General features: G+C 48.4%; 1 protein-coding gene across 1 annotated transcript in view; it reads right to left on the bottom strand.

The window, feature by feature from the left end:
* Positions 1–7,112: 7,112 nt before the first annotated feature.
* ST8SIA1 (ST8 alpha-N-acetyl-neuraminide alpha-2,8-sialyltransferase 1) overlaps positions 7,113–17,642 on the bottom strand; it is a 130,937-nt gene continuing 120,407 nt past the window's right edge. The window contains exon 4 of the mRNA XM_015416467.1: positions 7,113–7,209. Coding sequence (XP_015271953.1) covers positions 7,113–7,209 — 97 coding nt within the window. The remainder of the gene's footprint in view (positions 7,210–17,642) is intronic.

Genomic DNA, 17,642 nt, shown 5'->3' with positions numbered 1-17,642 from the left:
AATCATAGAGCTAGAAGGGACCTTCAGGGTCATCTAGTCCATCCCCCTGCACAACGCAGGGAATTCACAGATACCTCCCCCCACACACACACACACTCCCCCAGTGACCCCTGCTCCATGCCCAGAAGGCAAAAAGAACCCCAGGATCTTGACTGGCAGGAGTCTCAGTTGTTCCTTTACACATGCATACTTACTTAGGAGTGAATCCAATGTAAATGCACACACGACCGGGCAGTTGCTTTGTCTAATAGCTTGCTCGTTTATTTGTCCTGGAAGTGACAATGGGTGGCTCTAGGAGCCACCGGAAATGCTATTGTTTTACCATAAAGTTTTAGGCATTTCCTAGAGCTACCCAGAAGTGATATAACACCATCGGCAACATCCCATCCCCCCATCCCCGCCCCCCTTTCCGGCTGGTTGCCAAGCTTGGCCGGGCAGTTCTACTTCTATGGCACAACTGATAGTGCTATGTTAGAGTCATCAGTTGTCAGGTTGGGAAATACCTGGAGATTTTGGAGTACCTGCTACAAAAAGAGCCCTGGGGGGAGGAGCCCAAGGAGGGTGGGGTTTGGGGAGGGGGAGGGCCTTAGCAAGGAATAATGCCATAGAGTCCATCTTCCCAGGCGGCTATTTGCTCCAGGGGAACTGATATCCGTCACCTAGAGATCAGTTGTAATCTCAGGAGATCTCCAGCTCCCACCTGGAGGTTGGCAACCCTATGCTACATCGACATGGATCTGGTATTTGGCCTCTGCAAGGTGGCATGAAAAGAAACGCAAGACCCTTCCTACCACGACCGGTGCACCAGAACACCTTTATTTATATTTATTTATTTCTTGTATTCATAATCCGCCCTCCCCGCAAGCAGGCTCAGGGCGGCTCACACTGCCTGGCTCAGTGCCAGATTTATATATAACACATTTGAGCTTAAAACACTATTAAAACATTTAAAAACATTTAAACAATCAACATCTGAATAAATGTACTCTGTTGTTGTTTACCAAGATGGCATAGCATATCATGTAGCTCCACAGCTACTGGCTCACAAGTGGTTTGACTCTGCCTCACTACAGCCAGTCTCTACCCCAGATATTAATGGTGGTCGTTGGTGGTGATGAGGGCAGCTCCTAGTTAAAAGCTCCGTCTTGCAGGCCCCGTGGAACTGCATAAGATCCCGCAGGGCCCTGATCTCTTCCGGGAGCTCGTTCCACCAGTACTTCCACCTTGTTTAAATTCAAGCATCAAAACAAGAGCTAGATTATTATTTTTTTGTCATTGGGAGTTCTCACTAATAGCTTAGTAAACACCCCCTTTTGAGTAAATAATGTGAGTTTTTATTTTAAAAAATTGCAAGTTCTGTAGCCCAGAGGTGCTGCCTTACTCATGGGTAGCCCCAAATAGCAGGGCACCCACTTCTGACCTGAACCCGAGACCCACAAAGTCAGGCCAAGGAGGGCACTCTTACCCTGAGCCACAGAGCTAGCCAATGCTCCGGAAAAAGGGTGTCCGTTTTCAGGTTGCACAAGGCAGCCCCCAAAGCAATCTCCAGTCCACCACCCTCCAGCAAAGGTATGCATATGAAATAACAATGAGTTCCTCAAGGTGAAGTATCTGCATTTCCGTAGCTATTCAGTAGACACCTGGTGAATAGCTCCTCTGTCTCTAATGTAATAGTAATGTATGGTTGCGAGAGTTGGACTATAAGGAAGGCCAAGCACCGAATAATAGATTCTTTCAAATTATGGTGCTGGAGAAGACTCTTGAGAGTCCCTTGGACTACAAGGAGATCAAATCAGTCAATCCTAAAGGAAATTAACCCTGACTGTTCCCTGGAAGGCCAGATAATGAAACTGAAGCTCAAATACTTTGGCCACCCAATGAGAAGGGAGCACTCACTGGAGAAGACCCTGATGCTGGGAAAGACTGAAGGTCAAAGAAGACGGGGACGGCAAAGGACGAGATGGTTAGACAGTGTTATCGAGACGACGGGCATGAAGTTGAGCAAACTCTGGAGCACAACGGAAGACAGGAGGGCCTGGCATGATGTGGTCCATGGGGTCGCGAAGAGTCGGACTCGACTGTGTGACTGAACAACAACAACCCCAAACCTTCACGTAGCCCTATTTGTGATACCGATGTCCATGTGGAAATCCTTTGTTTCCCCGCCTGTCCTTCCCGCCCCCTCCCGCAGGATGCTGAGATAAACCAATCAAGTGTTAAAATTAACAACGATCCTTCCTGACGCTGATCAGGGACCCATTTCCCCCTTTTGCTTAAGACTGGGAACCTATTCAACCTTCCCCAGTTGGAGCATCAGTGGTCACCTGCTCCAGTAGAGCCATCCAGCACAGTGGTCAGCCTACTCCAGTAGAGCCATCCAGCACCTGGTTAATTGCATCAACGTTATTGTGAATTCAGACTCTGCCCCTCTGTAACCTCATTGGTCACACCTAGGTTTTACTCCTGCTGGCGTCACACCCCCTTGGACCCCTTGTTGGTCCAGGAAATGTTTTGTCTTCACCTGAGACAAGCCCCTCCAGGCCTCCCATTGGCTCGCATTGTTTTCCCATGTCTATATCCACCAAAGCACATGGCCTCAACTGTGTGTCTGCCTGGACGCCAACTGGCAGTTCACCCCCAAACTTTGTTTGGGCCATAATCTCTTCTCCATGGACTTCTGCACATCAGGTAGTATAACCCCCATAATTAATCGCACTATTTGCTGTCATCACCTTTGTTTTCTTAGTTCTGAATGGTGTGCTCTTTCTTGAAATGCTTAGTGTGCTTGTAATTAGGGAAATTCTTCAATAAAAACTATTTGAATCACTCTTCAAATCTGGAGTCTTCCTACCGGACTGGACCCTGATATACACAGGTGTGTGGCAATGTTCCCTCTAAGCTGTGGAGTCTTGTGAGCAAAAATTCTACTTTGTGAGCTGCCGGCCTTAAAGTTGTGAGCGAGCAAGTTGGCCACTGCATCAGTTAGCTTGCTCTGGAGCCGTCCTTCCTGAGCCAAGACAAAAATGTGTGAGCTGGAGGCTAAAAAAACTGTGAGCTAGCTCACACTAACTCAGCTTAGAGGGAACACTGGTGTGCGGTCCCTGCCTCCTCTGCCTCATAGCTAATTTCCCCCCAACAACAAGGCAGGCCACTGGTGGTTACAGTTCCTTGGTGCAGAGAGGTGTGTTTTGTGTTCTACAAAGCACCATGCAAATTGATATCCCTATGAATAATAACTGCAATAACCTATATTTTGAAAGCTAATATAGCACTCTAGATTTAATGAAACTGAGTCATCTTTGGCTAAACTGAGTAATTAATCTTGCTGGGGGCGGGGATTCACTTGGCAGAGAGCAGCCAAATTTTACCTTGGGCTCCGATTCAGCAGCTCATGATTAACTGGTGCCGAAAGACAAGCCTCTACTGTAAAGGAAATCCAATCCCACCAAAGAGACCTGGAAGTTTCCGGCTACATGATTTCCATAGCTTTCTGAGGGAAAGGACGACGAGAGGACGGTGTAAGCTGCTTTGTCCCTGTTGGGCGGGGTATAAATGAAGTAAATAAAATAAAATTTAAAATAGAATGAAAGAGCGTTACAGACGGCAGCTGTGTGGTCAAGGAGAGCAAAACAGAACCATCATCTTGGTTCTAGCCCTCCTTTGCAGCCACCACGAGAGCCAGTTTGGTGTAGTGGTTAAGTGCGCGGACTCTAATCTGGGAGAACCGGGTTTGATTCCCCACTCCTCCACTTGCACCTGGCTGGACGACCTTGGGTAAGCCATAACTCTGGCACAGCTGTTCTTGAAAAAGAGCAGTTTCTGTCAAGAGCTCTCTCAGCCCCACCTACCTCACAGGGTGTCTGTTGTGGGGAGGGGAAGGGAAGGGAGTTTGTAACCCGCTCTGAGACTCCTTTGGGTAGTGAAGGGCGGGGTATAAATCCAATCTCTTCCTCTTCTTCTTCTTCCTTTGGAAATTCCAAACCCTTTCAAGTATGCCTTTGCTCAAATGGAACAGCAAGCCCCTGGTTTGCCATTACACACGGCAATCCGCGGTCTCATACGCTCCTCTCCTTTCCCTGCAATCCCCTTCCTATTTCAAGTCAAGCTACAGTCTGCTGTTACTTCCAAGCCCAAAACTTCTGCTTTGCTTTCATGCTTTCCAATTCTGGTTTGGACAGCAAACACACAGGTCCCCAAGGACGCCAGGTTGGTGACAACCAGGGCCAGGGCCTTCTCAGTAGCGGCTCCGCCCTGGTGGAATGAGCTCCCGGAAGAGATCAGGGCCCTGCGGGACCTCTTACAGTTCTGCAGGGCCTGCAAGACGGAGCTCTTCCGCCAAGCTTTCGAGAAGAGACCCTGTGCCATGGCTTTTCCATCTCTAGCCCGCCTCGCTAGGCAAAGAAGTAGATCAGCGGAGCGTGTGGGAACATCATTATGACTGTCACCCGTGGAGTATGGGTCAATCTGAAATTCCTGCTCATGCACTTTATTGTAAATAAATAAAGTTAAGGCGCTGAACTGCAGGCTGTGGAAGGTCGGTAGTTCAGCAGTTTGAGACCCGCGTGTGTTGCATGATGGAGTGAGCTCCCATCTCTAATTCCAGCTCCTGACAACCTAGCAGTTCGAAAGAAAGGAATTGCAAGTAGATAAATAGGTAACACTTCGGTGGGATGGTAACAGCGTTCCGTGCGCCTTGGTGTTTAGTCACGCCGGCCACATGACCACGGAAACGTCTTCGGACAGCGCTGGCTCTTCGGCTTTGAAACGGAGATGAGCACCGCAACCCTAGAGTCGGACTCGACTGGCTTTCGAGCAAGGGAACCTTTACCTTTACCAGGACTTTAGGATAGTGATTTATGGATTTTAGGATAACCAATCTGTTTCGGTTGATCAGTTATGATGAATTTTATGATGGATTCTAATTGTGTTTTACGCACTGCGTAAGCCGTCCTGAGCCTGCCTTGGTCGGAAGGGCGGGGTATAAATCAAATAAAATAATTAGTTAATTAATAAATAATATTTGGTTTGATCCGGGGTGGGGGGAGTGCTAAATTACAGTTTGCCTCAACAAAGGGAGGGAAACAATGAAAGGGCAGCTGGGGAATACCAGCCTCAGGTCCTGTTCGTATAGGGATGGGGTCGCCAGCTCCCGGAGGTTCCCTTACTTTTGCGGGCTCCTCCTTGCTATGGGCCAGCTGGCCAGCGGGGGGAGGGGGGACCCCACCTGCAAATGCCCCAGAATGCGACACGATGGCGTCACCCGGAAGTGATGTCGTCACATCACTGCCATCGTGCGGCAATGTTCTAGTTCTTGGACAAAACTCTCTGGTAAATTTGGGCTCAAGCCATAGAGTTTTGCCCAAAAACTAGAGTGTCGCTGCAACATGATGACGTCACTTCCAGGTAATGTCGCTGCACCACGTGCGCCCGGCAAGGCCCAAAGATCCCCTTGCCGGGAAGAAGATAGGACCTGACAACCCTGTATAGGAAAGGGGGTGGGGCTTAGTGGTAGGGCATCTGCTGGGCGTGCAGGAGGTCCCAGGTTCGATCCCCAGCATCTCCAGCTGAAAGGATCAGGTGGTCGGTGATGGGGAAGACCCCTGAGACCCTAGAGAGCCGCTGCCCGTCTGAGTGAATAATACTGACCTCATTCAGTATAAGGCAGCTTCATCCCCCACTCTGGACCTCCTGATGTCACCTGGTATTTTTGGCCACTGTGTGACAGAGAGTTGGACTGGATGGGCCATTGGCCTGATCCAACAGTGGCTTCTCTCTTATGTTCTTATCCACTCCAACTGACAGCTGCTTCTCTGCAGATTCCCCTAGCCCATCAAGAAGAAAAAGAGATTGGATTCATACCCCGCCCTCTACTACCCAAAGGAGTCTCAGAGCGGCAGACTGGATTTATACCCCGCCCTTCACTACCCAAGGGAGACTCAAAGCAGCTTACAAACCCCTCCCCCTCCCCCTCCCGACAACAGAAACCCTGTGAGGTAGGCGGGGCTGAGAGAGCTCTCTCTCGAGAACTGCCCTTGAGAGAACAGCTCTGAAAGAACTTGTGACTGACCCAAGGTCTCACCAGCAGCTGCATGTGGAGGACTGCATAAATGTCTGGATTCTTTTCTCTGACAGTCATTTCCTTCACTACAAATCAGTGTAGTGTGGTAGAACAGTCCAGTGGCACCTTTAAAACCAACAAAGTTTTATTCAAGGTATAAGCTTTTGTGCGCATGCACACTTCTTCAGATACTTTCGTGTGCATGCACACTTCTTCAGGTATGTGAGGAAGTGTGCATGAACACAAAAACCAGAAGGAGGAGGAGGAGGTAGGTGGGGCTGAGAGCTCTCTCTCGAGAACTGCCCTTGAGAGAACAGCTCTGAGAGAACTTGTGACTGACCCAAGGTCACGCCAGCAGCTGCATGCGGAGGAGTGGGGAATCAAACCCGGTTCTCCCAGATTAGAGCCCGCGCTCCAAACCGCTACACTAAGCAGGAGCATCAAGAGGGAGGCGGCAAACAGACAAGCGCCCTCCATCAAGCCTAGATAACAACTCAGCTGAAAATCCCTTCTCCTTTTTTAACGTTTTAACAAAGAAGGACCCTGGGTTTAAATTTAAATTGCCATTTGCACTGGGTTTTTTAATACCTCAGCGCCACCTCAAAACATACAATTAAAATATAACAACCAAGCACAAACGGAACGCGGAACGGTGGCTTCGTCACAGCGGCACCAGCCCCACTATCTTAGGAGATGAAAGAGCTAAAAATAAAACCGCTGCCGTTTATAAAAGAGGAAAAGCCGAGACTCGAGGGAAGGTGGTTTCGGCGCTTCCCCTGGGCTCCTGCCTCCATCACCACACTCCTCCTTCCATAAATGTGTCACTTTTCTGCCCAACTCTCTATTGCAGGAACAGCACATGACTGCTGAAATGTGGTCCAGCATCGCTAAGATTTATACCAGTTGTCGATTTCAGTCTGCTTTGCAGTTCCAGGGCTTGCCCCTGCTAAGGTTATAAATTCTGCCGTTCCAACACCAGGCCTGTAAACAATGGGCACTATTTCCCAGGGCCTGGCGAGCCATCTCTGTCTCCAAAACAACCCTTTTCTGCTTCTTACCTTTTCTGAATGATGCTGGGGTTTGCCGTGACCAGCTGAGTCTTGGACCCGACGTCCTGGCTGTATCGACTGGAGAGAGGCGGGAGGTTGCATCTGGAAGGAACAGAACCATGGGAGATGTTTTAACATCTGTTCTTTTTGTTCGGGTCTGGCACAGAATTAACCCCCTTCCCCAAAAATACACGCTACCGCCAACATATGAGCAATGAAAAACGTTCAACGGCTCTTTTTGATACCCACACACTGAGATTCCCTGGCGCGAACATTGCATACGCAGAAGCTAGCGGTGACTCGCGAAAGCTCATCATCCCCTGCCACAAATTTTGTTCATCTTTAAGGTGCTACTGGACTTTTGCTCTTCTCTGCTGCTACAGACAGACTAACATGGCTACCCACTTGGATCCACCTCCATTTTGAAACAGTTATATTGGCTGCCAGTCTGTTTAGGAGAGGAGGAGAAGGAGGAGGGGGAGGAGGGGGAGGGGAGATTAGATTTATACCCTGCCCTTCACTACCTGAAGGAGTCTCAGACAGGCTTACAATCTCCTTTCCCTTCCCCTCCCCACAACAGACACCCTGTGCGTTAGATGGGGCTGAGAGAGTTCTTTCAAGGACTGTGTGACGACCTCCTTATTCTGGAGGACTGGTTTCCCTTTAAAAATGTTCTTTATTTTATTCTACTATGTATATACAGCTGCCACCAGGAAATTTAAGGCTTTCCAAACCTTTATACTTTTCCTTCTGCTCTTGCTGGTTAGGTAGACCGAGTACAAGGCTTATGAGGAACTATGTGGTCCTAAGGAAGTATTTCTTTCAGAGCTGGTATACTTGAATAAAAGAGGATTTATTGAAATAATTCATAAATAAAAGGGTAGAACAAGGTAACTATTGATGTGTATAAATGAACAATTGCTTGGTGTATCACACACAATCTGCTCCCTTACTGACAGGGATCTTTCAGGTTACTTTGTAACACTAACTCAAGGTCATGTAAGTTCACTGTTTCTCTCCAGGACATACAGCCTTTCCTAAACTTTGTCTTCAATTACTTTCATTTACTTTTTCTATTCTCTCAGCCTTCCTTCCGTTTCTCACTTCCCTCACATACAGAACTAACTGCTTGTCTCTCTCATTCCCCGCACAGAATTAACTGAACTTATCAACTGTCAACCTGTAACTGTAAAACCCGACTGACATACAGACATCCACTCACTCTCACTTCCAAAACCCCTCCCCCTCTCTGTCAACCACCAATCATACCACGCTTGCCTCTCTCAACTACTCTAGTCTACTTACCACCGCCATACAACCAAACTTTTAAAGAGACACACACACACATAAAACAAGGAATCATTACAGACTGCTTCTGAGAGAACAGCTCTGAAAGAACTTGTAACTGACCCAAGGTCACGCCAGCAGTTGCACGTGGAGGGGTGGGAATCTGGTTCTCCCAGGTTAGAGTCCACGCTCCTAACCACTACACCAAACTGGCTCTCAAGGTGCTGGTTATGACCTTTGAAGCCCTTCATAATCTGGGACTCACTGGGACTTTGAAGGACTGTCTCTTTCCATACGTCCCTGGATGCCAGCTATAGTCAGCGGGCAACCATCTGTTGCCTGTCTTACCACTTAGGGTGGTCCGTCTGGCATCAGCTAGAGCCCAGGCCATTTCCATCATGGCTCCTACTTGCTGGCATGACCTCCCGCAGGAGGTAAGGGGAGTCCCCTCCTTAGAAATCTTCAGGAGGTGCTATGAGGCTTGCCTGTCTGCCACGGCTTTTGAGAGGGTTTGAACAGCAGGAGTGGGGTGGGGATAGATTTGGGGTTTGCTGTTTTATTTTTATTTTAACTGAAAATGTTTTTCACTATTATTATCAGCTGCTTTGAACCAAGAGGAAAGGTGTGATGGAAACGTTTTTAATAAATAAAATAAATGTGGACACACACACACATATATACACAGACAGACAGACAGACCGACAGATAGATATAGGACAGGGTCTTCTTGGTGGTGGCTCCGAGACTGCAGAATTCTCTTCCGCCATGAGGGGAAATTGGCACCATCTCTCTTGGAGCTTTTTGTAAACCGGTGTGTGGGGGGATAGATTTGGGGTTTGCTGTTTTATTTTGTTTTTAACTGAAAATATTTTTCACTATTATTATAAGCTGCTTTAAATCAAGAGGAAAGGTGTGATTTAAACATTTTAATAAATAAATAAATGTGGATACACACACACACACACACATATATATACACACACAGACATACATACATACAGACACAGACAGACAGACAGATAGATATAAGACAGGGCCTTCTTGGTGATGGCTCCGAGACTGCAGAATTCTCTTCCTCCATGAGAGGAAATTGGCACCATCTCTCTTCGAGCTTTTTGTAAAACCGGTGTGATGTCTGTACATCAAACAGTGCCTGGGAGACCCAGGTTCAATTCAAGGAAGAAGTTCATTGGCTGACCTTGGGTCAGTAGTTTTCTTCCAGCTAACGTGCCTCATAGAAGTCAAGTGGCACCTTAAAGACGAACGGAATTTTATTTATTTCATTGATACCCAGTTTTTTCTCCTCTCCTCCATTTTAGCCCTCACAATCAGGGGTCATTTCGTAGAAAAAGAGCTAGGGTGACTCATTAGCATAACTCATTAGCATATGCCACACCCCCTGACATCACCGGAAGTGTGTCCTCCCCACAGCCGGCAGCGACCTCCAGCGGGCACCAGCAGGGAGCTCCAGGCCCCGCCCTCCCGCACCTCACCCGGGGGATGGCGTCCCCCCGCGTCCCCCCCCAAATGACCCCTGCTCACAACAACCCTGTGAGGTAGGTTAGGCCGAGAGTGTGACTGGTCCAAGGTCACCCAGCGAGCTTCCGGGGCAGAGCAGGGATTCGAACTCAGGTCTCCCAGATCCTAGTCCGACACTCTAACCATTAGGACATTTTGGCTCAACCTAACACACCTCACAGGAGTCTTGAAGGCGATCAGAATTTCATTCCAGAATAAGCTTTTGTGGTCTACAGTCCACTTCTTCAGACAGAACGAGTGGCTCTTAGAGTAGTTATGGAGAAGGGCTGGATGGGAACTGTGGTTTTGCACAAGCTACCCGGTCGGATCTTTTCTCATCAGCCCCAGAAATCCAACCAAGTTTGGCGCCTGTGCCAACCGTGGCTAGGAGCCTAAGTAATGAGGGGCACCGCCACCTGCACAGCCGTCAATACCCTTGAAAAACTGCTCATTTTATATTGCAAACAAACCATCAACGCAAGCCTATTTTTGCACAGAAATCAAAGCTCCTTTCATAGCAGAGCTTGGGATTTTTATTTATTTTTTTGCTGATTTAGGACATTTTTTGCTCTCCATCTGAGCCGCTCAGAGTTCCTTATATCTGGCACCCAAGCGATCTCTCATCTGAGGTATCTCGCCCAGCTGGACCTGCTCAGTTTTGAGAGCTGAGCTGTGTCACAGACTCTGACAATTTTGGGGGCCAGGAGATGAACAATCGCCCTTCTCCCCTCCGCGGCCTCATTGTTCCACTGAACGAACAGTAAAGGTAAAGGTTTCCCTTGCTCGAAAGCCAGTCGAATCCGACTCGACGGTTGCGGTGCTCATCTCCGTTTCCAAGCCGAAGAGCCAGCGCTGTCCGAAGATGTTTCCGTGGTCATGTGGCTGGCATGACTAAACGCCGAGGCGCACGGAACGCTGTTACCTTCCCACCGAAGGTATCTTCTTGCAATTTCTTAGCTGTTAGGTTGGCAGGAGCTGGGGCCGGAGACGGGAGCTCACTCCGTCATGCAGCACTCAGGTCTCGAACTGCCGAACTACCGACCTTCTGGCCTGCAGTCCAGCGTCTTAACCACTTGAGCCACCGCAGCTCCTGAACGAACAAACAAGCACCATCTAAAACTGGGCTTCTGATGCTGTTCTTTCAAGAACGTGCAAATGCAACCAAACTGTCTTCCCCATTAGGGAATTTCTACATGCAGCACTGTGGCCTGTGAAGACACCGGCTGAGCCTGCAGATGGCAACTCAGCAAGAAACCAGATGCTTTGCTGAAATCCTTTCTTTGCTCTCAGTCTGGCTCACTGCCTGCCTGCACTTGAATGGCACCACACCCATGGTGCCCTTCGCGACTCCCCCAGCACTGGATTTCGGATCGGGTCACTCACGACCTACACAGACTTCATTTATAGAACAATGATGCACTCACAAAATGGCAGTGGCGGCGGCAGCGGTGATATGCCTGTTGAAATGTAGTCCTAACGCAAGGCTGCAGCTGTACAGTTGGGCGGGTGACAGTCACACCTCCCCCATTTTTAGCTGGCTGAGCCTCTGCCTTCTTTAGGCATCTTTCTCTTTGTTCTTGGCAGGGCTCTTTGCGCCTCTAAAAACTGCATGATGATCAAAAAACTGTACGGCGATTTTAAAAAGAGTAACAGGCGAAGCTTCCGCTATCTGTCCATCTTTGTGCTTGGAAATGCCCCCATCGCAACAGCGTGGTGCATGGTTAAAGCACTGCATCAGAAAGGCTAAGGTTTAAATCCAGTTGGCCGTAATAGTCACCAGGTGACCACGGGCAAGTCCCTCTCTCACAAGAAGAACATAAGAAGAGCCGTGCTGGATCAGGCCAATGGTCCATCTAGTACAGCATCCTAAGAACATAAGAAGAGTCCTACTGAATCAGGCCAATGGTCCATCTAATCCAGAATCCTAAGAACATAAGAGGAGCCCTGCTGGATCAGACCAGTTGTCCATCTAGTCCAGCATCTTAAGAACATAAGAGGAGCCCTGCTGGAACAGACCAGTTGTCCATCTAGTACAGTATCTCAAGAACATAAGAGGAGCCCTGCTGGATCAGACCAGTTGTCCATCTAGTACAGTATCTTAAGAACATAAGAGGAGCCCTGCTGGAACAGACCAGTTGTCCATCTAGTCTGGCATCTTAAGAACATAAGAGGAGCCCTGCTGGATCAGACCAGTTGTCCATCTAATCCAGAATCCTAAGAACATAAGAGGAGCCCTGCTGGATCAGACCAGTTGTCCATCTAGTCCAGCATCTTAAGAACATAAGAGGAGCCCTGCTGGAATAGACCAGTGGTCCCTCTAGTTCAGCATCCTGTCTCACATAGTTGTCAACCAGTTCCTCTGAAGGTCCAACAACAGGGCATAGAGGCCAAGGCCTTCCCTGAATGTTGCCTCCTGGCTCTGGGATTCAGAGATTTCCTGCCTCTGAATGTGGAAATTGTCTTTAGTCACCAAGGCTACTGATAGACCTACTCTCCCTGAATCTGTCTAATCCCCTTTTAAAGACAGCCTGACAGGGCTGTAAGGATAAAATGGAGAATAGGAGATGGAAGCTACCCAGAACTCCTCGAAAGAAAAGCAGAATAAGAATGAGATAGGTTTTGGCCTGCAAGTTTTCAAAGATTTCCCCCTCATTCGTTTTCCTAGAGAGGTGGGACATTGGGAGAGGTTGTCTTCTAGGTTTCCCAGACAAGGTCTGTTACCTTTCCTGCCCTCTTAGCTTTCTGATGATACATATCCAGCCTACACTGGGTGAGAGGTTAAAGAGCAGGAGATGGACAGACTCAAATACTTGGAGGTACCTGGAATAGAATTTTAGAAGCTGGGGACACATCGAGTCAGATTGAGGTGACGAGAGAGGAGGTCCTAAAACTGATAGACAACTCAAAAACTGATAAATCACCAGGCCCGGATGGCATACATCCGAGAGTTCTGAAAGAACTCAGATGTGAACTTGTGGATCTCCTGACAAAAATATGTAATCTTTCCTTAAAATCTGCCTCCATTCCTGAGGACTGGAAGGTAGCTAATGTCACTCCCATCTTTAAAAAGGGTTCCAGAGGAGATCTGGGAAATTACAGGCCAGTCAGTCTGACGTCGATACCGGGTAAATTGGTGGAAACCATTATTAAGGAAAGAATTAGTAGGCACATAGATGAACAAAACCTATTGAGGCAGACTCAACATGGGTTCTGTAAGGGAAGATCTTGTCTCACTAACCTATTAGTGTTCTTTGAGGGGGTGAACAAACATGTGGACAAGGGGGATCCAATAGATATTATTTACCTTGACTTCCAGAAAGCTTTTGATAAAGTTCCTCATCAAAGGCTCCTAGGTAAGCTCAAAAATCACGGGATAAAAGGACAAGTCCTTTTATGGATCAAAAACTGGCTAATTAATAGGAAACAGAGAGTGAGTATAAATGGGCAATTTTCTCAGTGGAGGGTGGTAAGCAGTGGGGTACTGCAGGGATCAGTATTCGGTCCGATGCTTTTTAACTTGTTCATTAATGATTTGGAGTTGGGAGTAAGCCGTGAAGTGGCTAAATTTGCGGATAATATGAAGTTGTTCAGGGTGGTAAAAACCAGTGAGGATTGTGAGGCACTCCAAAGGGATCTGTTGAGGATGGGCAAGTGGGTGTCAACATGGCAAATGGGATTCAATGTAGCCAAGTGCAAGGTGATGCACATTGGAGCCAAAAATTCTAACTATACATACACGTTGATGGGGTCCGAACTGGCAGAGATTGACCAAGAACATCTTGGAGTCGTAATAGATAATTCACTGAAAATGTCGAGACAGTGTGCGACTACAGTAAAAAAGGCCAATGCTATGCTGGGGATTATTAGGAAGAGTGTTGAAAACAGATCAGCCAATATCATAATGCCCCTATATAAATCAATGGTGCGACCTCTTTTGGAATACTGTGAACAGTTCTGGTCACCACACCTTAAAAAGGATATTATAGCTTTGGAAAAAGTGCAGACAAGGGCAACTAGAATGATAAAAGGGTTGGGACACTTTCCCTATGAGGAAAGGTTAAAGCGCTTGGGGCTCTTTAGCTTAGAGCAACGACGGCTGAGGGGTGACATGATCGAGGTTTGTAAGATTATGCATGGGACAGAGCAGGTAGAGAAAGAGGTACTTTTCTCCCTTTCTCACAATACAAGAACTTGTGGGCAGTCCATGAAATTGCCGAGCGGTCGGGTTAGAACAGATAAAAGGAAGTACTTCCTCACCCGAAGAGTGATTAACACATGGAATTCACTGCCACAGGAGGTGGCGGCGGCTACAAACATGGACGGCTTCAAGAGGGAATTAGATAAGCATATGGAGCAGAGGTCCATCGGTGGCTATTAGCCACAAGGTATAGATAGGGGCTCTCCGTCTGGGGCAAGTGATCTTGGGGGGGGGGGCAACAGTGGGAGGGCTTCTAGTGTCCTGGCCCCACTGCTGATGGCACCTGGTATTTCTGGCCACTGTGTGACACAGAGTGTTGGACTGGATGGGCCATTGGCCTGATCCAACATTGGCTTCTCTTATGTTCTTATGGTCTTATGGAACTTGCAGGGGATGGAAATCCAATCCCTCTACACTGACTACTACCTTCCCTCTCTTGAAAGGCTCCTTCCCCCCATTCCTCTCTGTTTTTCCCCAGTCCCCCACATTTCCTAGAAGCAGAAGAGGTAGAGGAGGAGACTGGATTTATACCCCGCCCTTCACTACCCAAAGGAGTCTCAGAGCGGCTTACAAACTCCTTTCCCTTCCCCTCCCCGCAACAGACACCCTGTGAGGTAGGCGGGGCTGAGAGAGCTCTGACAGAAACTGCTCTTTCAAGGACAGCTCTTGTCAGAACTATGGCTTGCCCAAGGTCATCCAGCAGCTGTGTGTGGAGGAGTGTGGAATCAAACCTGGTTCTCCTAGATCAGAGTCCATGCACTTAACCACTACACCAAACTGGCTCACCTTCTAAGCTGCCTATCTTCCTTGCATTTTTTTGGCTTGTGTTACTGTTCCAGACTGTTTCCCAGACTGCCTAGACTGAGGCTTAACTACCCTGATTGCAAGGAGGAGGAGGAGGAGGAGGAGATTGGATTTATACCCTGCCCTTCACTTGGAGTCTCAGAGCGACTTACAGTCTCCTTTCCCGACAACAGACAGGTACGATTCGCTTCTTACACTATGAACCTTGTGGTCTGCTGAAATGTTCCACCTACACAGCCGGCAAACTGAAGAAGTCAAAGGAAACGCATCTTCCAAGTATCTAGAATGGGCGTCTTCAGGGCTATTTTTGGGCAGGAACGCACAGGAACAGAGTTCCGGCTGGCTTCAGAGTTGGCCACGCCCACTACAGCCAAAACCTCTGCGTGTGTGGCTACAGAGGGAAGGCCTGGAGTGCAACACACACACACCCAGCAACTCTGAGCCTTCCCTGGCTTGTCCAAGGGCCAGTTTGCCCGGGCGCCCCACAGCTGCGGGGCGCCTGGGCAAGCCAAGGGAAGGAATGGGGTGCGGCCTAATATGCTAATGAGTTTCTGATGTTGGGTGTGGCCTATTATTCTAATGAGTTCCTGCTGGGCTTTTTCTACAAAAAAAAGCCCTGGGCGTCTTTGCAAAGGCTGTTTGGAAAAGGGTATGACTATGTGGACTCCCCCTATGAAGTTACACTGACTACATGGACTTTATGTCTTCTCTTCAAAGGAGGAAATATTGCATCTTATGCCTTATTATCGTTACAGCATGCATTAATGTTGTTGTGACACCTTCATGATTTAGCAGGGACTTGAGCTACCATCCCTCCCCTCCCCTTGTCCACCACCCCAACCTCAACCTACGTTGGCACCCATCTTTGAAGCAGAAACGGGGGTAGGGGGGACGCCAGTGTTTGGGGTGCAGCAAAGCCCCTGTTTGTGCTTTGTTTCGAAAGGAAAAATAAATCACGGACGCCGGTACGGAACTGCGGCCAGCAGCTGCACTCTGAGCAATTAGACGGCATCCAGTCGGACATCATTCTCCACTAATTAAATACAATGGGGCACATGTTAACTGAGAACTGTTGTTGAGAGGATGACGCATACTTCCCTCTCTCAGACCAGCTGGGCCTTTTAGCCAGTGCATCAGGCATCCAGACGACAAAGGGGGAAGGGAGGGGGGACACACTGCAAAATGTGGATGCGTTCGGAGTGATTTATGACCTAGAGAGCACGGAGTAATCCAGTTCACGTGCTTTGATTCAATTTACGTTATTAGATCTGCTTCGGCATCGAAGGCTAGCCGACCTGGGGTACAACTGGAAAGATGATAAAATTGATTAGTGAAGGGCGGGAGTTGTGGTTATACAAATACGGAAAGTCTAAAAGCAGGGGTCATTTCCTGCAGGACTGCATAGGAGTGGAGCTCCGGCAGTAAAGAGCCCAGGGGGCGGGCACATGCAACAAGCCCCGCCCCTGCTCCTTCTCTCCCTCTTCCTTTTCCCCTTCTTTTTTCCCCACTTTCCCTCCTTCTTTCCTTCTGTCTCTCTCTCTCTCTCTCTGCACAGATCTGTGTGAGGGGAGATCTGTGCGTTCCCCCCCACCCCACAGCTAGCAATCCAAAACAGTCCAGTGTCACCTCTAAGACCAAGTTTTATTCAGGTACAAGCTCTCCCTCCTCTGCGAGGGTCGATCTGCGCGTTCCCCCCCCCACAATAGCTAGCAATCCAAAACAGTCCACTGGAGCCTGAGCGGTGGGTGTCGCCTTCTGACACACTTCTGGTGATGTCAGGGGGTGTGGCACATGCAAATGTGTTATGCTAATGAGCTCCTGCACCTCTTTTTCTATGAAATGACCCCTGTCTAAAAGCCAAATTACAGGGGATTTATAGAATCAGGGCCTTCCTAAGGTGTTTCGTGGAGGAGGTGTAAAAATGTCTGTCTGTGCCACACCACAGATTGCGGGTTTAGTCGCATCTGTGTCCTCTGCTCGTGGCCCTGTAAGTCTGTTGTTTCCCAATAAAGTCAAATATATTTTGCGCTCTGCTGGTTAAAATCTGGTTAGCCTCAACCAGGGCCGGGGCCTTTTCTGCCCTGGCCCCAAGCCTGGTGGAACATGATCCCATCTGAGATCAGGGCTCTGCGGGACATATTACCATTCGGCAGGGCCTGTAAAACAAAGCTGTTCCACAAGGCCTTTGGCTGAGGAGGCAGGCGTCCAATAAAAAACTTGGCCTCCCCTGCCGAAATTGAAGCCTACCATCTCAACGCAGCCCGGACCAATAAGATCCTACAAACCCAATGGCGCTAGTTTGAAATAGAAGAGAAGAGGAGATTGGATTTATACCCCACCCTTCACAACCAAAAGAGTCTCAGAGCGGCTTACAATCTCCTTTCCCCTCCACTTCCCACAACAGACACCCTGTGAGGTAGGTGGGGCTGAGAGAGCTCTTTCGAGAACTGCCCTTGAGATAACAGCTCTGAGAGAACTAATGACTGACCCAAGGTCACACCGGCAGCTGTGTGTGGGGGAGTGGGGAATCAAACCCGGTTCTCCCAAATTAGAGTCCACATTCCTAACCACTACACCAAACTGGCTATTGAATATGATGAAATGGTGCAACCTGTTTTGTGCTCTCTCTTCTTAAATCTATGCTATTTTAAATTGTTTTAATTATTCTGTAAATTCTACTTGTGTCTTTTAGATTCCTACCGTGATCCGCCCTGAGCCCGCTTGCGGG

This window comes from Gekko japonicus, unplaced genomic scaffold, assembly GCF_001447785.1.
Source record: "Gekko japonicus isolate JY-2015 unplaced genomic scaffold, Gekko_japonicus_V1.1 scaffold2164, whole genome shotgun sequence".
NCBI lineage: Eukaryota > Metazoa > Chordata > Lepidosauria > Squamata > Gekkonidae > Gekko > Gekko japonicus.
This window is presented reverse-complemented; position numbering and strand designations above follow the sequence as displayed.